The 23,637-nt window shown below is 33.1% G+C and overlaps 2 protein-coding genes and 1 long non-coding RNA gene across 3 annotated transcripts; 1 reads left to right on the top strand and 2 right to left on the bottom strand.

The window, feature by feature from the left end:
* Nucleotides 1-32: 32 nt before the first annotated feature.
* Nucleotides 33-9,201, bottom strand: LOC130629415 (Krueppel-like factor 12). The gene is made up of 3 exons (XM_057442595.1): nucleotides 8,731-9,201; nucleotides 1,974-2,886; nucleotides 33-888 (listed from the first exon to the last, which is right to left on the bottom strand). Exons 1-3 carry the CDS (start codon nucleotides 8,830-8,832, stop codon nucleotides 704-706), a joined length of 1,200 nt encoding a protein of 399 aa, XP_057298578.1. The 5' UTR covers nucleotides 8,833-9,201; the 3' UTR covers nucleotides 33-703.
* Nucleotides 9,202-9,738: 537 nt separating this feature from the next.
* Nucleotides 9,739-14,905, top strand: LOC130626717 (uncharacterized). Its single transcript, XR_008981826.1, has 3 exons — nucleotides 9,739-9,844; nucleotides 9,934-10,048; nucleotides 12,341-14,905. It is a non-coding gene; the product is annotated as an uncharacterized LOC130626717 (long non-coding RNA).
* Nucleotides 14,906-17,236: 2,331 nt separating this feature from the next.
* LOC130626701 (blastula protease 10-like) lies at nucleotides 17,237-21,721 on the bottom strand. The gene is made up of 5 exons (XM_057441338.1): nucleotides 20,872-21,721; nucleotides 19,586-19,729; nucleotides 19,330-19,510; nucleotides 18,272-18,480; nucleotides 17,237-17,840 (listed from the first exon to the last, which is right to left on the bottom strand). The coding sequence occupies exons 1-5, from the start codon at nucleotides 21,224-21,226 to the stop codon at nucleotides 17,350-17,352; spliced, it is 1,380 nt and encodes a 459-aa protein (XP_057297321.1). The 5' UTR covers nucleotides 21,227-21,721; the 3' UTR covers nucleotides 17,237-17,349.
* Between the last annotated feature and the right edge of the window lie 1,916 nt (nucleotides 21,722-23,637).

Raw genomic sequence — 23,637 nt, 5'->3', positions numbered from 1 at the left:
ACGGAAAAAGTTTCAGCTCATGTTTTTTTTATTAATATCATGACACGATTTTTTATAGATTATTATTTTCGCAATTTCGAAAATCATTATGATATATGTACATTTTACAGATCACATCCCCTGGACAGCACACCATTAACTGTGTAAGCCCAGGTGGTTTTTTACAAAAACTCTTTTATTTTAAAAAATGCTAGCTATGCTATAATAAATATATACAAAGAAAAATAGAACTAGAAAAATAATTTATTTAGTCCTAAGATCTCTTTTTTTTGTTAGATTCAAACGAAAATATAAGCCGGTGTGGTTGATATGAAACAAACTGGTATCCAATTTAACAGAGACGTTTGCCTTGCTTGTATGTTTCTGCAAGTACTGAATAATCGGGGCAAAGTATCCTATGATGTAAAAAATGCTAGTCAAAAAATTAAATACTAAAAATATGCGAATAAGGATATAACAAACAAACGAACAATTCGTCACCAGGATCTCTTTTAAGGCCTGCAAACGAGACAGGGGTTAAATCTGCGCGTGCGCGTATAGACCTCTGTGATGCAAAATAGTGTAAAATAAATATGTTTATGAAAAAAATATATATGTGTGCAAGTAAACCGAACGACACACATGATTGGTTGTCAATCAGCCTTAGCAACCAATCAAATCTTACAAGAACAGCATATGAGAAAATGTAGTAAGTGAAAAGTATTCAACAGTTTGCCAAATGTCGTTTTGTGTGTAAAGATAAATGATCAGATCTTGAGAATGTTCTATGACAACGTAAACAACGAAAAGGTCTTTGACCAGTGTGTTTTCTGAAATGTCGAGTCAGCTCGTCTGAACGTGCAAATCTCCAGGAACAGCCAGTCCAAGAACATGCGTATGGTTTTTCACCTGCAGAGAAGGGGAAAAAGTTAGAAGAAAAATAGGGTTTAATGTGTTTGTCAGATATTAGGTTCGTTTGAAATACTCCCCAGCTCTGATTTCGAATTCCTCTTTTGGCAGGCATTTTGCATTGTTAAAAAGCTGGGGCTGGGGACTAAGGTGCTAATTAACATTTTCTTTTTTTCAGAGAACTAAACATTTGTATTACAATAAATTTGAATTTGAATAAATGCTTTTGTTGAAATTTATTAAAAGCGCAGAAATTTTAGCAGTAGTTAAAAATCTAAAAAACTGTATTCTCTTGTCCTCAACTTAAATGACGTCAGATTTTAGACCGAAATAATACATTCAAAAGGATTGTGAAATAGATTGTACAGTTGTACCGCAAGTCATTTGTTGAGAAAGATGATCTCAATGTTTGGCGCAAACTCGAAAGCATTGACGACAAAACATATTTGCAGGGGAAGAAAACAAGTCAAGATACGCAGTCAGTGTAGATAAAAAAATAATTGCGTAACAATTTCAACTCTATCTTCAATAATGTTTAACCGGATTAACTTATTGATAAACAGTTCACATTGTTTTGGCTTAATTACAATCGCTACCATTATTAAATTACAAATTTTTATCCGATTTGATAACGCTATACCTAGAGATTATTGGCTCAATTTGATCCAATCAGCAGGCAACAATGTTGAAATATTAAGAACGGACGTACATAGACAAAGTCGCTGTTTGTAAACAAAACACAGACGTAAAAAAAACAACAACACAATACCATATAAGGAAATGTGTGTTATGATGTCATTATTAAAAACTTTACTTAAATTTTGTCTAAAACAGTCTTGGATGTAAAATCTGTATTCAATTTTTAAAATTCTATCCTCCAAAGTTTTGCTAATTATGAGGACAGCCTAATACGAACTTTTGCCTTGTTAGTAAATTTGATAGCAGCCGCGCCGTAATAACGGTTCAGGGGCCACATGACCCAGGAAGGCGAGGTTGCGCCTCATATTATCGAGCTTTTACCTATCTTGAAACGGTATTGCTTAGTAGAGTAAGAGGAAACCAATGAAACTACTCTTATGACATACCTGTATGAGTTCTTTGATGAGCTTTTAAGTGTGACGACTTCGTGTAACTTTTCGTACAGCCTTGATGCGTACATTTGTGAGTTCTCGCTGCTGCACGGCGCACTTGATTGTTCGTATTAGCCTGGGCAGTTGTACTTATTGTTCTAGGTTTGGTTGTGTATAAAGCGCTCAGTCTAGTTTGCTGAGGTGATCGTATTTGAGTTAAATGTCTGTCAATAAGATGCGGGTCAATATCAGTGGGGGAGATAATTAACGGTCTCGCATGGTTTTCCTGAGTGACCTGCGTGACATGAGTAAACTCCGACAAGTTTAACGCCACGGGGCCACGGTTGGTCATGATACAATAATTCTTGGGTGGATAACTATCAAGGCGTACAGTACTTTGTGGCGTCACTATCTGATAGCACTCAGAGGGACCAACGCCAGGAGTAACGGTGGTTAATATCAGTTGGGGCGGCACGGCTGCTAATGAATTCGTGCACGTTGGATTTATGTTCAACAAAGTTTGTGAATCTTGAATCACTGTTGTTACGACTGGTCCTTCGTAGTTCATCGAAGAGGTGTTCACGTTAGTCCAATGATTAATACTGTCTAAAGCAGATGCAGTTTCTAACTTTGGTTCAACGTAATACGGTGTGGGTGAGGGTGGTAACCCGTCTACATTACTCTCCATCGTATTGCATCGATCGAAATCGTCGTCCAAGTTTTCCGTTTTTATCCGAAACGGTTTCATTTCATAGTCGTCAATAATATGAACCGTGGGCGGAGGGTCATCGATGACTTCTTGTTTGATTTTTGCATTCGGGAGAAACGTATCCTTCGAAAAAATTTCATCAATGTTGGCTGTAAAGTTATTTTCAACGCTATCTGGAAGAGATTCTTCACTAGAAGAACCGTCGAACTCATCCCAAAGCTGAAACAAAAATTAAAATTTATTTACATACACGTAATCTCTTTTCACGGTTGTATGGAAGTGGTTGTTTTGAGTAATAAATTATAGCGCTCTGAAAGCATGTCTGATATTAGCGTATAGGTTGTTTAAAGAGCGTGTACCGAACATCATGTGCAAACCTCGTACTTATACTCCTTTTTCATTCGATCACCAAGTCAAGTCAACTATAATGAGGTGTGACTTAGTCAAAATTTATTTTCCGTATTAACAGCCCTCACAATTTTTTAAAACCAACATTAAGTTGATTTTTGAGACTGTATGTATTAAAAGTTATACAGTGCTGTATAAAGCCCGTAGTGAAGGTTTTTTAGCCAACCAACGCAGCGAATTTTCCGTATAAACCGGTCAAACATAGCTATTAGTGTATAAAGCCTAATTTAGACTGTATAGCCTAATTGCCTAGTCATTTTTAACTGATTCTGTCAAAAATGCGACATAGGTTTATCACCATAGATTTTTCACTGGTTAACGATTTCAAATCACCAAGAAAACGTACATATGTTTTTCTACGCACACAAAAAACAACGTGCTAAACGAAACGTTTCCAACCGTACAACAAATGTATGACTTGCTTGGCGTGTAAAGAAACCGGAATAAAATATGGCAGTTGCATGTCTTGTGGCAACCGCAAATCGGAAATACGGATATTTATTACGGATACTTGAGAAGAAGATATTGCGTTTTGTAATCCCTTACTTAGCTGCATAGAGGGAATCGCCATTAACCGCATGCCCGAGGAATCACCAATACTTTGTAAACAAACTACAGTCAAGGCTACGGTATAAGTCATTTCTAAAGCTGTATATACACGGTGTTTTTTTAGAAACCTGACAAGGAGAGTTTAATCGCAGTTTTATAATTTTTAAATGAAAAAATTTGGCTTGTGTTTTTTTAGTTCTGTTCAAAACTGTGTTATTTTTTATAAAATCGAAACTTTGTGAAGTGTTTCTTTGCTCACATATTAGACAAGATAACACTTGGAAACATCTCCACGACAAATTGTATCCTTTTAATGCTGACGCGACTTAATGAATTTTTGTCAGTTGTTTCAAGCCTTCTAAATTAAAATTGCACTCCTCTCGGAAAACATTTTAAGAGCTTGCGATAACTTATTGGATATAGAATTTATATAGAGTTCAGAATCTTGTTTTTGTTTTAACGAGGGATGAACTACGATAAAGAGGATTTTTTTCTAATCAAGTTTAAGGTGTTCTATTGTGCTCTCCAAAATTACCATGTGACCACGTGCTTCTTAACTTCTTGACTTAATATCCAGAAATTCGAACGGGATATGTTCGCAAATAAATGGTCATGTGAACCTGGAAAGTGTCGAATATGTTCAACATGTCTGTCCTGTTGAAGCCATCGTCTCTAATTATTTGTTTGTTTTAAAATAATAAAATGTGGTAAGTGCAACCAGGTATAGGTTAAGTCTTCGCTTCAATAGATTATTATAAAAATTAACCATTTATTGTCATTAGCATCAACCAAAAGATTTCCTATCGGATGATATAATTTGGTCGTGTAGCAACCACTTAACATCGATAATTAAAACAAACATATCCTTAGCCATTTTGCAAAAATATTACCATATATGGGCATATTTGATCGTTGATAAGACAATCTGATTACAATAAATTGTTTTATTTATTTATCAGATATAAAGAAGGCTGCAGGATTACATTTACATGACCTGGTTTCCATATCAGCCGATCTCTTACAGCCTGGTTTCCACAATTACTAAGCCTTATGGAGTTTTCGTAGGAGCATGACCTTACCCTTTTTCTAAGTAAATTTTCCCTTTCTACAACGAAAGTTAAAAACACACTTTAACAACAAAATTGTGTCTTTCATTATTAATTGTTCTCTGTACGGAAATACAAATATATGAGCACGCTTAGGGCAATAATTACAGGTATATATCTCAAACTCAACACTTCCTCGCTTAGGTTAAAAATTTTGTTTTAATTAGTGACAAATGAGCGTACATAAAGAGAGCATGTCATCTGAATAATCCAACATTCTGAATGTGCAACCTGCAAGCACCGATTCTATTAGATATAGTACAGCCCTAATTTTTTATTTCTACTTATTTCTTGTTAATTCTTTGTTAAGCAAGTAAGATAGAGCTTAACTGACATTTTTAATCTCCATCTCTTAATTTTTATGTAAACAAAACTCCCACCATTTGCATTTAGAAGAACATTATAACATTCTGAAAACAAAATTAAGTTTTAAGTTCTCTTTTAAAAACTATTAACAACTGAACGACTCTTAATGCCAACCTCGTGCCCAGGTTAGGCTTGCTGTTACGTAACTGTGAAGATACTGCGTGCAAAGGAGACAACCTGCTTTTTCACCTGTAAATATTTTTGAACAGCATTCTCCCGTTTTTTAAACAATATTCATATGTTTGCTGTGACGACTATGTGAAGGACTAACTACAAATTTCACAAGGAAAATATTTTGTAGCATCATTGTGTTAAAAGGGTGTATCTTTATGAGAAATAAACACTTTTTAGTAAAGCCGCCTTTCTTTTCTAACATATACATTTAATGTACATAATTTATCAATCGTATGTTTGACCACAGAAATTCCGAATTTCAATTTTTATACAAAAAGTTTGAATATCATTCCTTCTATTTCGGTTCTTAATGTAATGCTTTCTCCAGCGGGTGTCACCGGCATGGAGAAATGTCCACTTTCTAATCCATAGGCAAACAGGTTATTGAAAACGCCATGAACACCGGTTTATAAGGCACCAATCAAAAAAGCCAATTGTAGCTTGCTTGTGTTTTATGTTCAATTTTAAAATTGAAGTATTTATATTATAAATCGATGTAAACAAACAAAATGATTTTAAAATTTAAAATGGCCACTAAACTTGAAAGACACCGCAACAAAGTTGTTCTAAGTTCTGTTCTAAAAAGAATATTTTTTTTCTCAGAGATATTCTTTTCACGAGTGCAATGTCTTCACAGGTGTGTCAAGATGAATGCGTGGAAAGGTAAACACACTTAATGTTTTAACTTGTCGAAAATATTGTTGTGATACAGAAGCCATAACAAAAGGGAGTGATAAAGCTTGCCATCATCTGTTGTCAATATGTTAAAAATCTCCAAATGAAAACGAGGACACAAACCCTGACCGTTGGGAGATAATAAAAAAATCACTCGCTCAAAAATCTCTCAAACTCATAGGTCACAAATAAAATAAACAAACAACCAAATTAAGATTCACTGATCTTGTTTATAAAATGATTTAAATCTTTCTTTCAAACGTCGAAATGGTTTCTTCTTTACTCCTCACTCTCCCCTTCAGTTATCTCTTCAAAATATTTATTCCAAGTCGATAGCAGAGAGGTAAACACAGGAGGGGATAGAAAAAAAACAAGATTCAAATCTGAACGTAGTGAATCGTACTGTATGTAAACTTGCCGCTGTGAGTTTCTTAAGACAACTTAACAAAACACTAAAAAACAGATAGATACTTGTTTTAACAGCTTTGAAAGCTGCATATAACATTACACGGATTAGTGAGGGTTAAACAATGTTTTTATATCAAGGTTAGACATAAATTCCATTTCAAAACACGTGACTATATTGTGAATTAACAAAATATATAATCACATATTGAGAGAAAGGCTTTAAGAAAATTCCAAGAAATTTGAATTTTCTTGGAAATTAGTTTTTTGCGAAATTTATCTATCATATGATAATAAAAAAATACTTTAGCATTAATCTATGGCTTCATTTGCTAATCAAAACCAACAAAATATAAAGGGAGAAAACACAAGAGATGCGCGCAACCAAGGTTCGCATGTACAATTATTGTGACGTCACAATCCATTATAAATGTGGTCACGTAACAAGATCACTAAAATAGCACGTAGTTATAATAGGTGAGTTTTTTATTGCTTTGCTCATTTCACTAAACAATGTGACAAAAGGCGGAAATGACTAGATAGGAGTATGTGCCTGAATACAAAAGTTATGTGCCCATACAAGTCGTTCACGGTAAAATTGCCATATCAAGCGTGAAATCTAACCTCTGCTGCTCGAGGGAGAATGCGAGAAATTATTAATAACACTAGACTGGTGGTTGTGTAATAAGGTTTTCCTGAAAGGCTAATTTTAGCATTAAATTGATCCGTACGAAGTTCAAAATTAGGTAAATTAAAAGTTGATGAGCAAATAAAAATTAGTTTCCGTTGTTATGGTGTAATTATTTTACACAAGAAAAGCGTTTGTTCACTGTTACACATTCTCGTGTGTGTTTTAATGTTTGTTATGATAAAACGTTGGCCTTAGTGACAGCGCGACAGGATAGCGCGACGGGATAACGCAACGTGACGCTACATTTTTCGTTTGCTCGGAGTTAAAAACTTTGTTGTAAACAAGAGAAAATCAAAAACATAAACACCAAAGTAACACGTTGTTGAAATATTTTACAGAATGGTATTCAAACTCGACATAACTCTTTGTTTGTCGATTTCTATATTCATCATCGGAGCCTTGTGAAGTTTTTTTTCTTTATTTTTTCATATATAACTTCTAAGTTTTTCTTCACACACTTCTTAACAAACAAGACTTTTCAATTCTTGGGCTTTTGTTAAAAAAAATATTAAAGGAAAAAATAAAGTGAATATTCTAGCACCTGGAAAATTAAATGAAAACTTACAGCTTAAAATAAAAACACATTTTCTAGTAATGAATTTTTAAAGAGAAACTACACACTAACCTCCATCCCAGGAAAAAAGGTTAAACTTTGGATAACCTCTTGGGTTCATAACCGAGTCACCCATGTATTACAATGACACGAAGAATCCGAACGGATTAGATTGAAGTTTGATGGTGGATGTATTATCATATTTAACTTATTCGTACCCAGACTCTTTCGCTCAGACGTGGAGTATGGAGAAAGAAACTTTATTTCAGATTTTTGATTTTGTGATTTACCGGCTGAGTATGGGAGCCAAGTTGGTTCAAAGATGTTTGTGTTTTTATTTGTTTTAATTTTTTAGCAAAAAAACAAAAAAAAAACGGCGAAAAAGTCAGACATTAAAAAGTCAGACACGCTACTATGTAAACCGAGTCAAGAAGTTTGCAAAGTTTAATTGAAGTTGATTTTAAATGTTGATTTTTTAGTCGCAATCTGATCTCTGCTGCTAAAATAATCAATTTCGAAAACAACAATCCTTTAAAAATGGAACAATGAAACTGATATTTATAATTATTAAACAATTTTAATTAATAATAACATGTTTAATTGCTTATAAGTCCCTTTTTTTATCGAATTATATATTTTATTCATAAAAAAAAGTTTAGCCAAAAACTATCGAAATTTTATTTGTTTTGATAATGTTGTAAAACTGCTAAAAAAATATTAGTTCATAGCTTTACTTTGCGTCATAGGGGGAGTGGTGTACAGAAAAGTTTGAAGCTATGTTTTCTGTTAAATTATCTTTTGCAAAAAAATCAATCTTTCGAGTTTTGTTTAAAAGGAAACATGACTAATTAGTCAATTACCCCAATTTAGAAATGGGATCAAAAAAAATAAAAGTAAGAAAACAACAATAAACAAATCAAGAAAAAATATATACCGGAAATACAAAGAAACAATCAAACAACAAACAAACAAACAAACAAACAAACATATAATCCAAAAAATATAAAAAATGTAAAAGCAATTCACGTTTAGTACATCGTAAACAAAAAAAAAATTAAAACATGCGACTCTTTCGGGAATACAATATAATCGATAGCTAAACTTAAATTTTTTTTTGATTTAACAACTGTACATACCGCTTGAAAATCATAACCCCATTCCGAATCTTCTACTGAATGTTTTCGTTTTGTAAAAACATTAGCTGTTGAAGCTAGAACTGGATCAGCTACGCTGTTCATTGTTCTCAATACTTTTCCAAAACAAGAAATTTCTTTAATCGATGATTACTTTGTTTACAAAAATATCTGTTGCAAAGATTATCCAATTTTTGTAAAATTATCTTGTTCTTGTTGATGTAAAATCTGTAACTTGCAATTATTCTTCCTCTGTTGAAATAAAGTTGAAGAAAGTTGTACAGAGATCTGTCTGTCCGACTAAGTTATGATGTAAAGTTAGATGAAAGAAAAGTCAAAGATAAAGAGAAGATTCGAAAAGGAAAATGTATAAGAATATATTATTAATGTTGAAAGAAATCTCCAAAAGTAGCTCTAACACAAAACGATGCCAAGTCCGACCATTAACAAGGCCTTGAGAAAGAGGAATGTCAAGAAAGATAGAATGTAGAAATTTTCTATACTATAGCGATTAACTGTGAATTGTTTTTAATGGGGGAATCACCATATTAAAACAATGAAACCCAAGCGTCTGAACTTCACCGCAGTGCTTTTTTACACTAAGCGTTTTATTTGTTATTTATTGTAGCAATTAATGAGAAGGAGGAGAGTTTAATGTTTTTCCGATAGCACAATAAAAAAGATAGAGAAATGAATGTTTTGTTGTGTGGCTGTCTGAGAAGTATTTTTTAAATTTTTTGTGTTGGATAAACACCCGAAATTCTACTTGTAACCATAAGAAAATAAATAAAAATGGCTACCTGAGAAGTAACATTTATATTTTGTAAACAAACTGTTGAATAATTAAAAAATATTTTAAAATCATTTATCTTAAAATTAGACAAATCCCTAGCATGAAAAGAACTTTAATTTAGATTGTGTTCTTCAAAATAGATTCTTTGTAAGATGTAATTGCTTTGCATGGAGATAGGACCTTGCATTGATGCACATGTATTTTTGTGCGTTTTTCTGATGCGTTTAACCATCAATAAATGTCTGGTATCATGTTTGAAGTAACGTTTTTATGAATATCGACAAAAAGATAAAATAGAATAAATCTGACGAAACTAAAAAAAAGGTTCAAGCGTAAATACTTTTAAAACTTTTAATATATTATTTTTCTCTATTATTCTTTCACTACTCATTATTCTTTTTCTTTCTTTTCAGAATTTTTAATTCAAATTTGTTTTTATACGTTTTGTATACAAAACATCTTCAAAACACCTTCTATGGGAAAATATCTAAAGTGTTCTGAATAATCGAGCAAACTGGTGTTACAAAGGTAATATATTTTACTCTCAGAAGAACTGTGAATTGCTTGACAATTATAAGATAATTATGACATTAAGTTAAAAACTTACACGAAATGACGTATGCCTTATAATGAAAATTTGAACAGTCTCTCCATGACCTCTGAAAATGGATTTTAGAACAGAAATAATTTTTGCGAAAGTGAAAACTTAGGAGCATGTTAATAGAAGTATTGAGTGCCTACAAAAAAAGATGACAACATACAAGCAAACTAGGGTCCCTAGGGTTTTTTTTAGATAAAGCTGATGTTTATTTCAAAAAGAGGCTTAGGGTCGAGAATGGAAACAATACAAAACTTAATCAAAATTGTTCCAACATTGTTCCAACATTGCAAAAATGAAACAACTATTGATACTATCATGGGCACACTTGTGTTGAATGTTATGGGTATTAACATAAATCGATAAAGAAACCGATGTGTAACCAAGCCTAGTCACAAAATACGTCAAAAAAATTCATGGCACAATTTATTTGTTGTGGTGTACCAGCATTGAGACAGGGTAACCTCACCCGCTGTTTTGTTTGATTCTAATAATTGTCTTGGGGACGGGGTTGAACATACTGGAGAAGAATCACCTAAGATAAGGTTTAAAAAGGAAATATGATATATTCAAAATACAAAAAACCTTTTTTTAACGGTTTCTTTACTAAACTGAAACGTCTCGTGAGGTTAAGTTCATCTCCAATGAGATTCACAGGTCAAAGTTTGACATTTCGAAATTCGTCCACTAAAGTTTTTTATGGTCAATAAATTTGTCGTTATATTTTGTCGCTTAAATTTGTCGAGTAAAGTTCTACCTAGAAATTCTATTTTCACTCATTAGTCAAATTGTGAGAAAGGTAAAAGTGATTTTGTGTATCAATGTTTTACTTGTTGTACTAGTAGATTTAGCAGATAAAAAGTAGGCAGGCGCTTCGTACAGCGTTACCAGGTGTGCACGAATAAAACGTATTTTCTGTCAATATAGTATTTGCTTGATGCTAACTAATAGTCACTCCTGGAAACACTTTTAAAGGATCAACATTTAAAGAGGAAGATTATTTTAATAATATCTAAAAAGTAAACAAAAAATAAAGATTACGGAATTAGATGAACATAAAGCATGTATTTTGATATGCAGTCACTTCACATAAACAATAAATATAAATATTTGTTTGATCAATATAAACATGTTGACCTTTTATGTACAGTGTATTCGAGAAATCCAACACAGATTTAATATTTTTGCCAACCTTTGTCATTTGTCTGCCCTGTTTTAGTAAAAAACAGGTTTAGTAAATTTTAGACAGACAGCTAGGTAGATAGCTTAGCAAAAGAAAAAATATGTTGTTTTAACTTTGTTCCCAAAACATTAGGTGTGATGTATGACTGACTGAATTACTTACTTCAGTAAAAGTTAATTTAGTCAGTATTATCGTCGTTTTCTATTGAAACATTTTAACCTTCCTGGACACACTCACAATACCTGAAACAATCTAAATATTTAAAACTTACAAACCATTAATAAGGTCTCAGACGAATACGGCTGATGCAAGCTAAACCAAAAAGAAAAGTAACACAACCTAACATAAATGAGCTAGCAAAGCTGAACGCTAAAATAAGTTGTAAGCAACAAGGTCAAAGAGATATCTTGCTCTTAGAGTTATGTAAAAGGTATGAACAAAATAAATTCATTTTTAATGGATGCATTAGCTTTACTAAAAGTAGATAACCACGTGACTTTATTTTACAACAAAAGTTCCAACTGCAAAAGTTTTTTCCATTCTAAACAAGTTCCAGTAACTTTTAAAAAGTCAGTGGGAAGGGTAGCATAAGATCTGTAGCTAGCGTCTACCATTTTTTTGTTCTGTTTGCTGCACGGTGACAACAATAGCTCTTAATAAAAACGGAAGAGCAGAAGTTAAAAATCCTGATAAGGAAGGATTAAAAGTTATGTTAAATCGCATCGCCATTTTTCTCCAGTACATCCTGGATGATTTCGATACAATACGAAATTAGAAAAATCTGCCTTCTGCATCGTACAAAAAGGACACAAAAATTTAGAAAACAATTTTCAAAATTCCATTGCAACTTGAGTGTGTGCATCCAATAACAACACAGAAAAAATTGAACATTCTAAAAAATGCGCTGTGTGAACCTGACAAGACTAAAAAGGTACTTGCTTATCATGTTATCTAGTGATAAAAGTAAACACATATGGACGATATAAAAAAGATTGCATTCTGCTTGAGATGCGCATTTTTGTTTTTTCTTATTTTTCAGATACAAAACTTGGCGAATAACCACTGATGTTAAAAGTAACTTATTGTTAAGAATACAGTTGTGTTTCAATGACAACACCCCATCCATAAATGAAGACGAATTCATCAAAATAAATGTTGTTTCTGTATCACTATCGGTCATTCCCTTGACACAACGACACAACACTACGAAATGACATCATTTGACGCTAAGAAACTGTCAACACGAAAACGAGGTGGATACAGACCCGAATAAAGCCTGGCTGAAGACTTTACTTAATTTCTAAACCATACAATGAAAAATTTAAATTCTTGAAATATTATTTTTGCACCACAAGGCTAGAATTTTACCATAGATTGTACCACCTAAAAAATCGGGGTCATATCTCTGACAACTAAAGGTTAGGGTTGTTATTTTCTCTCAGTTACATCACAACCTTCTACGTACGAAGAAAGAAAAAGCACGTAATCCTCTAAGTACACGGAATATTTATGATGCGATCATGCGATGACGTCATTCTAAATGACATTTCCTAATATGGTATCAAGAAGTAATATGTCGTGTCCGTTATTCATGGCAAATATCACTTCATCGAAGATGGTTTTAAAAATATCCCTCCACCGTGCATTCAGCTAGATGCGTTTAACAAGAACGATAGAAAATGATGAATGTTTTGTTATCAAGTGTCACTTTCTTATGATATGCAGACGAAAAGGTTACGATGGCCTACATTTTATTATATGCGATGGAGAGCAAGGTGTGGACAGGTGTATTACGGACTTCTTATGTTTATATCTAGATATTCTTGGACAGTTTTGAATACGAACTATAAAAGCATTGGAATTTAAGTTATTTAAGAAATTCCAAATATCTTAACTCAAGTGTTTTTCTTTAATCGGACATGCAATGTTTTAAACGAAAAAAAATATATGCATATCGGTTGGAGGTTATTATCTTAGGTCGTCAATGTTCTGTTTGACAAATACTGCAGACTTTGTGTCTTTTGCTAACTTTTATCGAAGCTTGTAATGTATGCTTTGCGAAGTATTACATTCTTCAGACAGGGGTAACTTTTGTAAATTTTTGAATGTGCTGATCTGCTTGTATGAGTGATGTAATTATTTATTGCATATATTTCCGTTACCAGGTGGTTACTAAGGTGTACTAAGCTAATGAGATAGATGGCTCACAGGGCTAACAGACATTTAAAGGAAAGATCGTTCCATTCCAATAACGTCATAACAGTGTATCCATTACTTGGAAATCTACAAATGCCATATTCCAACTTTGTAGCTACCAAGTTTAATGACATGAACATAAATATTCAAGAACATCAGATGTTTTCACCTTTATCATTCAAAAATAACAAACTTTATTACAAATATGATATCATTTTTAATCCCAATAACAACATAAATTTATTGTTTTACTTTAAATATGTTTGTAGTTAGACTTTTTACAAATATGCCAAACTTTATCATCTAGGCATAAGTATTTCCGGATTTATGAACCGCGGGCACTTTATGCCCCCCTCTCCCCTGGGTACAAGTTACTACAACAGCAGAATTTAGATACCAATAAGCACGTTTAACTCTGCACATAAGCGCTATTGGGCACTCTCTGGTATTTAAATATCAGAAACTGAATAATTTTTTCGCATTTTAATTAAATTATTTTAAAATACTTTTACATCATGTAGACATTACCGATGATCATTACTTAAATATTCAGTATTTTAAGAGTTTGATTCAAAAAAGTAACTCTTACATGTAGATATTATTTCAGTGCAGACTGTTTTATCCCAGTACGCTCTTGAATTTAAATTGAGATAACTTAAATCAGAAAATATTCAAGTAAACTCAGAATTTTTCTTCGAGAATCAATGTCCCTTTAAACCAGTCTGTTTTTTGCTTACATAATTGGATTTTCTCATTCCTGTTTTGCTCTTTGTTACAAGACTTACATTTTCCATATTTGTAGCTGGTTATCGCTTTTTCTAAAGATATTTTACAAGTTGTATGACTGAGCATGACTGTGCTTATTGTAAAGTCAAAGTCCAGTAAGTGTATACTTTGATGCCCTTAAGCTTACATAATGCAAACAAGCAGTAAACCAAGAGAGATGAATAACGTGACTGTTTATCAGAGCAGGTATATTAAAAGAGGATGGCCTGATGGCCTATAATAAAATATCTACAACTCTACACTTATCTTACGTTCATAATCTGCAAATGTTTGTTATATCATCATAAGTCATATTTTGACATAATTCTTCATTTGATGCTCCAAATTAATTTCTCTAATCATTCTTATCAAACTAATAGTTATTATGGTCTAATACAAGTCGAAAATTCATTTTAAAAAGGAGTAAACCAAATAATCAACCTAGAAATATTTTGAGCTTCGACCCAAACTTCTGCAGGAATCTTTTATCCTGAGGTGCTCCTAGAATTGAATTTCGGAAATTAAAGTATTCAAGGTTATCATTAGTACACAAACTTGTCCAAAACAAACATCTGAGGATTTGCAAGGACAAATGCACAAAAACAGCCATTTTGGAATACTGCTTCCTTAAGACCTCCTAACATTGTAGTCATTGTAGTTTTTTAATTTACTTCCTTGTACAATGTAACATTGTACAAGGAAGTAAATTAAGAAAATATAAACTCCTTTTTTTTTGCGAAGCGAAATTGTGGTGCACGTTTGCTACACGCGAAGTATACCAAGAGAATTATTGAGATTCTCAAAATTTCGATAGCAAAAAAATCATATAAAATCAGCGTAAAAAAATAGGACTGATATTTTTGCACATAAAGCTAGGGTATTTTTTTTTCTAATAAAACAAATAAGTTTGGACCGAGGGGTTAAAGTATAAGTCTAGTAAAAAGTGCAATAGGTACGGCTCGTACCCCCCCCCTCCCACCTCCGGATTTTGCCCCCCCCCGTCTTTTGGTCCAGATTATACATCCGCCGAACTTGAACACACAAAGAGGAATATGCTGTGAACAAGAAACGGTAGTCAGCATTTTAGACACGTATATTTTACAGACCTAAAATATGTCTTTTTTCTTTGTATTATAGCTAATTATTGTATAAATAATTAATTCATTATTTTGCAATTTTGCTTCTAATACTATTATAGTTGTATTTTAATGAAAAATAATAGTATTAAAACGGTTTTCTTCTTTTGAAAAAAGTTATTGCTAGGCCTGTTTCTAATCAACTTTACTTTTGTATTTTAACCTTTTTTGTTGCTGTGCTTTTTCTGGAGATTTGAGTTGGATTGGAAAGCTCCTGTGTAAGCTACCCTTTTCTAAAGAAATATTGAAGTAATTTGTACAATTATAACGCGCCGAGCTGTGTTTTATTTTATTGTTTCTAAGAAGATGTAAGAATACAATATTATCAATTTTAATTGGATTTATCCAAATCAAGGTAAGGCCCAATCACACGAAAGGTAGCTAGCTAGAGCTCTGTTTTTTATAAAAGAATTAAAAGTAATTTGTGGTTGTAAAGTTCTTAAAAGAACTGTTTTTGATAAAATTTACTTGATAAATAACTTATAAACTTTATTAACTCCTTTCTTTTAAAGCATCTTTTTCCAACTATCGTCCACAAGGTATGTTACAAGGAATTGAATTTTGGAAATGCTCCAGGCAAGTTCGGGAAAGTGCGGGCGGTTTTGGAAGACAACCGCTAATTTAATTCGAAAAGTTGCCCGAACTCGCCCTTATATATGTGGGCGTTTGTAGCTTATTGACACCCTCTTATTTTAGAATATTCTCAGGAATAATAGACCAAGAGAAATTACAACACAGTTTCTTGTCCACCGCCCACGTGTGTTTGAGAACAACCCACATAAAAAAGTTCGTTATTTTTTAAATTATTTGTGTAAAAATTACTACTTTATTCACGATAAACCATTTGTCAGTCATTTTATTCATCCAACAAAGAATCCTATCCAAGGTGCCTTTCTATTAGTGCTGAATTTAATAATTGACATAATTCAGCATAGTTTTTAAAAGGGTCTGATTGCAAAATATGATTGTCAAAGTTCAGCACTTGTAGTCTTTCTAATAAAATAAATAAATAAATAAATTTAAAATAATTTTGTCAGATTTGGAAATTGTTGGTATGGTTGGAACTTTGCATAAAAAATTCGTAAAGTTGCCGGATTGTTTAGTTTTTTCTTTTATACTTTTCCGAATTAGCCTTAATTATTTATGAGATGAAAAGCAGCGCTTTCAATTCCATTGACTTGCCCATCCCTTAAAGGCACTGGAAGCTTCACTATATGAAAATGTTTTCTTTTTCTTTTAGATTGTGTACAATGGGAGTGAGTGATGTAATCCTCCAATGCGTGTGGTGAAAAGAAGACGAAACCGTTATTGTTTTTCTGCCCAAAATTGAAGCTATTTAATAAATCTTGATAAAGTTGTTTTGTTGTAAGGTCATTTACGAAATCGTTAACGTTAGGACCAACTACTGCGGGTTGTACAACTCGATGTATTTTTCGGAATACTTTTAAAAGTGTAATTTTGTATTGCGCTCTTTACTTTTATCATTCTGTGGGAAAAGGCGGTACAAAATTTTAACACGCGCTATTCGTTTTTGTTAGTTTCGTGTAATTTAATTTTCTCGCACATTTTGAAAAGAATATCCCACACACATCAAATAATCGCGCAGTCTATTCGCAAAAAAAAAAAAAAACTGTTTTTGCGCAATGAATTTTTCTGCAGAGCGTTCATTTGCCTACCTCGTCCCCAGGGTTCTTCTACGCTATGATATTCAATTTTGATGTATTTCGGAAGATGTTAGCGCCAAAGAAACAAGAAGCGCTAGGGACAAAGTATTGGATAGTTTTATTTTTGCGAACTTGCGAAATGCTTCGCAACCTTTTTTTTAATTTCTAGTTATCATTCATGCATAATCCTACATAATATAAAATAAAATAAAATAATATTTCGGTAAATTATTACTAGCAAGTAAAAATAAACAGTTTTCACAACTTTTCTTCCGGTATACGGATTGTTAATCGTCGCAAAGCTTTAAATCGCAGTACTGCCATACAGTACCAGTTAATGTCGTAAAACACCATGGCCGTTCTTTCTGACCAAAAGGGTTGCGACAATAGTTGTGTCTTCCAAGACCTTCTCTTTTCTTTTTGCAAGTATAATTATGGGAGTGTGGATATTGATGGTTCCAAGATTGGCACATAACTCCATGTTCTGTGTAGTCTAACTTTCCTCTGTAATCACGGCCTTTAGTTTTCTTGCTAACACACACTTTTTTGCTTTCCAGACTTGGAATCTTGTTACATTTGTACATGCCTCTCATTTGAGCATGGTCTAGTAAGCTCAGATAAGATCTTTGTCCCATTTCTTTCGCGAACTTACGATATTTCCTTCTTGCCTTTAATGTTTTCTTCCCATTTTTCGAAAAAAAATACTTGCCATAATGTGTAATTGACTGAAAGTCATAAGCATAACCCATGCTGTCAACGGCTTCGTCAGATGATTTATCTAATCAGAAAAAGATCTATTTATTTTGCGACTGCTGACATTCCTTCCCTTTTTTTACATTTATTTTAGAGTAAAAAACTCGCGTAAATATATTTTTAGCAACATTACAGATAAATTTCAAATGGCGAATTTTTTTAATTTTTTGTCAAATAAGTAGTAATCTCTAGTGCGTTCAAGGTGATAAATTGGAAAAAGCGATACGTAGAAAAAAATTGATGTTGTTTTCTTACATTTTTCTTTAATTTTATTTCGCGACAGGCTTTTCTTAGTTTCCAAAAAAGTTCTTACGTTAAAGTTTATGTCCTTAATCTTGCACCTTTTTCCTCATAATTTTTTTACCGCTGCTAAAATTGAATCAAAGTGCGCTAGTAAAATTTGGGCACTTGTTGAGAAATTTAGTAAACAAAAAAATATATATCATAAGCTATTACTGAATTGTCCTTTGTATTCGTCCTTTATGTTTCCTACCATGACTCTCACATATTTGTCGCGATCTGGTCTGCTCTGCTCATGCCAAAATCCAACAGCATGAGCGATCTCATGTAACATACTATCTTCGCAACCGTTGCCAGCATGTAGAATTTGTTGACCGGGAACTTTACCGGTACTCTCAACTCTTCCAGCGTAAGACCAACACCCGCTACATCAAAGCAGGAATAGTAGGTTTAAAATTAACTTTGTATAAACACATCATACAAAAATTGTTTTAAAACGAGATATAAACTTTCTTCTTTTTGTTAGCAAAGGTATATAGCACGTGCGTTTGTTTGCTAATTATGCGTTTGTAATAACAACATAATTATATATCACGATAAAATTGAAAAAACTGTTTACAACTAAACATAAAAGTTACGCAAAAGTAATCACAAATGTAAAATAGGTATTTCTAGAGTATTTAAAGCCGAATTTCCACCACGCGTTTCTAAACGCGCTGAGCGTAGCGGCTATTGTTCTTTAAGTTCCAAACCCGCTAAAAGCGGTCCGCTCAGCGAGGTTTCAAAAGTCGACTCATACTTTTACGCTCGTTTTCAAAGTGGTATCCAATTAAAATGCTCCAAGCCACGTCATATAAACAACTTTTTGCAAGAGCCATCCAAACTATCATTTTTAATTTAAGATGGATGGTGAACACACAAATATGATCTAGGTGACATACGAAAATACTGAACAAAAGTTGACTGTCATACAGTTTTATATCTTAAACGAGAAAATTGAATTATTTTTTCAGTTTTCCTTCTTGATACAGTCGTTTTACTTTTTGCATACTTCTTTGGTTTGTTTTCTTTTTCTTCTTTCAGCAACTATAATAGTTTGAGAAGACTTATTTTCTTAAACAGAAATAATTTTTTACGTCCAACGTTCATGCTTACATGCTTTTGGCCTTTAAAAGTTTACGCGCCCCTTTTGCTGCTTTTGACAATTGGAAATCGAAAAATAACATTCGAAGTAGATTTATAAGCGGCTATTGTTTTAAAACGTGATAACTTACGTGTCATTTATATGATTTCTTGTGAAGAAGATGTGAGGGACGGGTTCACCATGATACTTTTCCCTACTAATTCTTTGTTCCAATGTTTTATTATTTCTCAAGTTAATAAATTCTACACAGTTTTTCAATGCCTGTTGGAATTTGTTTATTGCCCTTTTTATGGATCTTCTCATGTCTTTGGCTAAAATAATTTATTTTGAATAGTTAACATAACCTTTATTTATTTTTTAGAATTTTTTTAGAATGTCGCACTTACGCAATTTCTTTTGGTCAATTTTGTAGCAGATAGTGTTTTGTGTCCATAAGCCTGTTTTTCTTGCGGCCCTCTTCTGATTGCGATTCATGATCCTTTTTTTCTGTTCTGAAGTTAACCGAATATCACCATTAAACAAGCCTTTATCTAAAATGATACAAAGTTTATTTTACAAACCGGGGATTATTAAAAAATATTAAAAATAGTATAGGACCGATTATCGATCCTTGCGGCACTCCATTTACGACATTAAAACTTGCTGATGTTCGATTGCCAACTTTAACAACTTGTAATTGGTTAAAAAGATAATCTGTAAACCACAACAATTCTACATTGTCAACACCGTAAGATGAAAGTCTTCTTAAGACTACATCGTGACTGATCGTATCGAACGCTTAAGTTAAATCCAGGAACAGCGCTCCAACTAACTTTCTGTTCTCGGCAGCTTGTCTTACTTCGTCAACAAGTAGGGTTGTTGCAAGATATGTTGAACGTTTAGCTCTATAGCCAAATTGGAAGTCATTTAGTAATTTCTCATTTTCTAAAAATTCCATTAATTGTGTGTGTGTGTACTGCTTTTTCAATAATTTAGAGAGTATTGGCAACACTGAAATTGGACGATAATTTTCAGGTTTGTTTGTGTCTCCTGATTAAAAAAGGGACAATTTTTGCTTGTTTCCACGCGTACTGGAGCGTAAAGACTGGTTAATAATGTGATGTAACGAAACAATTAAATGTTGCGCACAATCTTACCGTAGAGTAACTTAGACCATTTATTAATATATTTTAACCTGTCAAGTAGATTAATCAACTTAAAACTCTGGTATGGATAAAACTGTAGAGTAGATAAACACTTCTTGTATAAAGTTCTTCGATATTTTTGACCTTTTTTCTTTAAATTTTTGAATTATAAGCAAGAACTTATCATGGTTATTTAATCATGCTCAATAGGATCAGCATTTCCTAAAAAAATGTTTTTGCGAATGTTTTATCAACAATTTTTTATCAATTTTGTTAGAAAATTGTTGAATCGCTCATTTGAGGTCATAACTGAGTATAGCTTTAAAAAATGTGTATATATTTAAAAAATAGAATCCGACAAATTTTCCCGGTAAAAAATAGTATAGTCGCGTGAATTACTAAATCAACCCTATTTTAAATACTAAGCCTTCTAAAATACGCTACTAACATATTTTCCCTCTTCTTTGGTCATGAAACTGACATCAGCATTTTGTATATGTATATGTATTTAGCTCTCTATAAGCCTACAATGAGATGAGGGTACTTACCATGACCAAGATTCATTTCTGGAGATGGTACATAATTGCTTTCAACTTCGTCGTCTTCGTTTTCATCTTCGTCATCATCCTCTTCAGCGTCATCATCCTCTTCAGCGTCATCATCCTCTTCGGCGCCATGATCAGCGCCATCATCAATGCCATGATCAGCGCCATGTTTAGCGCTATTTTCAGCGCTATTTTCAGCTCCATCATCAGCAACAACCACTCTATCACCGTTTTGAGCAGAATCTGGCGAACCGTTCGAACTTAAATATTCATCTGGTTTTGTATCCACAATTGGTACACGTAGCCACATAACCAGGAAAATAATTAAAAAGCCGAGAGTACCAACATTTGATTTCATCTTGGAATTAGTATTATTTCCTGAAATGGACCTTTTTTTGATTATATATATGAAATATATATCCAATTATTTTATGTAAAATAATATTATTTGTAATAATAGGGAAAAAGATTATTAAAAGATTAAATTACGTTTTGCGTCAAAACAAAGCCAGCTGATGAACTACTTCTTCTGTGTTTCAATTACAAATACAAAACAATTTGCATATCTTTCTCAAAAGTAGTTTATTGTTCTTCTATTTGCTTCAATAGCATTACAACCAACCTGTTGCACTTTCGGTTCCGCTTTACGACATTTTTTAAAATTTCAGTACTTTCTCTGTGTTTTCGTTACAAATACAATACAATTTACATATCTCTAAAGGCAGAGATACATTTGAAATTTTTATTTCGAAACTGTCTGAAATTTTTATTTCAGAAATATTTCGAAATACGTTTTCCATTGTTTCGAAATTAATATAAAGTCTTTTAGCATTATTTTAAACATGAGTCAAAAGGATCAAAAAAAGGATCAAGCAGGTTCAAACTCCATCGTGTCTGCTTCGTATTCACTCATTTTTATGTTTTCTTCTGTTTATCGCCAAAAAAGAAAATGCGCAAAAGCTTCTCATAAACGTCAGAAAATTGCGCACCTGTTGTCGGCAGTTTCGAACTTATTTCGAAGTATAGAAAATTATTCAAATCGATTTGCAGAATTTTCTTGCTCTGAAATACCTGTGAAAGTTTTGCAGCATGTCTTGAAATTAATTTCTGAGCAATTTAAAACACTTTCGAAAGCTTTCGAAAGGTTTCAAAATATTTCGAAATATTTCTGAAATAAAAATTTCAGACAGTTTCGAAATAGAAATTTCAAATGTATCTCGGCCTTAACACTCTCGAAAGTCTTTTATTGATCTTCTATTCGCTTCATTAGCTTTATATCCAACTTGTTGCGCTTTCGATTCCGCTTACAACATTTTGTCAGAATTTCTTTACTTCATATCACATTTGCTGCACAATTTCTTCCACCAACCTAGTGATACGGCGTCTCTTTCAGTGCAGAAGGTTCAAACTTTGGTTTGTTTCAAACTCCGACCAAGTCAGGCTGGAAAAGTGAGAATCGATTATCTCTGCATAGCTTCCAGTATAAAAACAGGTGAGCGATTATGGCTACAACCGATATAATTTCAAAAAGTAGAAAATTCCATGGTTTAATCCAACATTGTATAAAAGATTTGACAGGTAGATTTGGTTACCGTTTTATTAAAACTCATTCAAATCGACACGATTATATAAAAAAAGACAAATATAAAAAATGAGATAATAAAATTAAAAAGAGCCTTATGGCGCGAACATGGTTGCAATTTCCCAAACAAAGATGGCGGATCAGATGTCCTTGAATTCTCTGTAGTGTAATGATACCACACGTCAAAAAAAAGAAAAAAAAAAGAGAGAAAAACTTTAAAGATGTTAGAAAAAAAGTTTCATTGAGGGGCTGTTTACATGGAGAATTTCAGCCCGGGTCGAAATTTCTACTCGGGGCAGGGCTGAAAAATGTTTTGCTATCACATGGAGATCAAATACATGCGCATAGTTGTTTTCAATTCCGTTTAAAAATGATTTTGCGATTATATGACATTTCCGCCCCGGGGCGAAAATCCTAGCCTGGTTAGTTAGATCTACGCAAGTTGAAATTTAGCCCCTAAGTTAGGAATTTGACTTACGGCAGACTTACTCCCGCTGATTTTCTTACCATAAAACCTAGCCCTAACCCACTAACATGCGGGGAGTGACCCGGCGTTGAACTCTTTAACAAGAGCCGTAAACTGTGCCACACGGTCAGGTGGAGAGCTTTATTACAGGTATACAGTATGTCGTAAATCAAGTGAAGCGCATGCACCATTATAGTGTTGCGAATGTAGCATATTTTTCAAAAAATAAATTTTTCGCAACAATAGGTGAAATAAAAGTAGAGTTTACAAACCGTTGTTACCCTGTCATAGCAAAAACAATTGGTCAATATTATTCTATTGTGCGGAATGAGTTTTTGTGAATGTTAGGAAATTAGTTGTGACACCGGGCTGAGCCCAGCGTTGCACAGCGTATATGGATAAAACCTTTTCAAAAAAAACTTTCTCGCAGACTCAGGGCTGAGCGGTTAGTCCAGGGAAACAGTGTTGCACATCCGTACAGGCGTGATTCCCGAGAAATTTTAAAAATAAATTGTCACAGTGGGCTGACCTTAGCACAGGTAAACCGTGCTGCACATGCCCATAGGCGTAACAGTCTTTACCAATAAAGCAGACTGGGCTGAGAACTTAGTACAGTTAAACAGAGCTGAACAGGCGGATAGAGGCGTAATACCTTTTTCCAAAAAAACTTCATTGCAACTTCGGTTTAAATAAAAACAAAGGCGTTACCTATCCAGCTAAA

Source organism: Hydractinia symbiolongicarpus, chromosome 2 (genome assembly GCF_029227915.1).
Source record: "Hydractinia symbiolongicarpus strain clone_291-10 chromosome 2, HSymV2.1, whole genome shotgun sequence".
In the NCBI taxonomy this organism is placed as follows: Eukaryota; Metazoa; Cnidaria; class Hydrozoa; order Anthoathecata; family Hydractiniidae; genus Hydractinia; species Hydractinia symbiolongicarpus.
Note: the sequence above shows the minus strand (reverse complement) of the source record. Positions and strands in the feature narration are given on the sequence as shown.

What these genes read in the sequence shown, in the direction of transcription:
- LOC130629415 (XM_057442595.1), bottom strand. Translation starts at nt 8,832, where the DNA reads ATGAACAGCGTAGCTGATCCAGTTCTAGCTTCAACAGCTAATGTTTTT. An exon ending in GGGGTTATGATTTTCAAGCG is followed by an intron (nt 2,887 to 8,730) that starts GTATGTACAGTT and finishes TTTTTGTTTCAG; the next exon opens with CTTTGGGATGAGTTCGACGG. An exon ending in TCATCAAAGAACTCATACAG is followed by an intron (nt 889 to 1,973) that starts GTATGTCATAAG and finishes CCTTCTCTGCAG; the next exon opens with GTGAAAAACCATACGCATGT.
- LOC130626701 (XM_057441338.1), bottom strand. Translation starts at nt 21,226, where the DNA reads ATGAAATCAAATGTTGGTACTCTCGGCTTTTTAATTATTTTCCTGGTT. An exon ending in AGAAATCATATAAATGACAC is followed by an intron (nt 18,481 to 19,329) that starts GTAAGTTATCAC and finishes GCTTTGATGTAG; the next exon opens with CGGGTGTTGGTCTTACGCTG. An exon ending in CGAATACAAAGGACAATTCA is followed by an intron (nt 17,841 to 18,271) that starts GTAATAGCTTAT and finishes TTTTCTGATTAG; the next exon opens with ATAAATCATCTGACGAAGCC.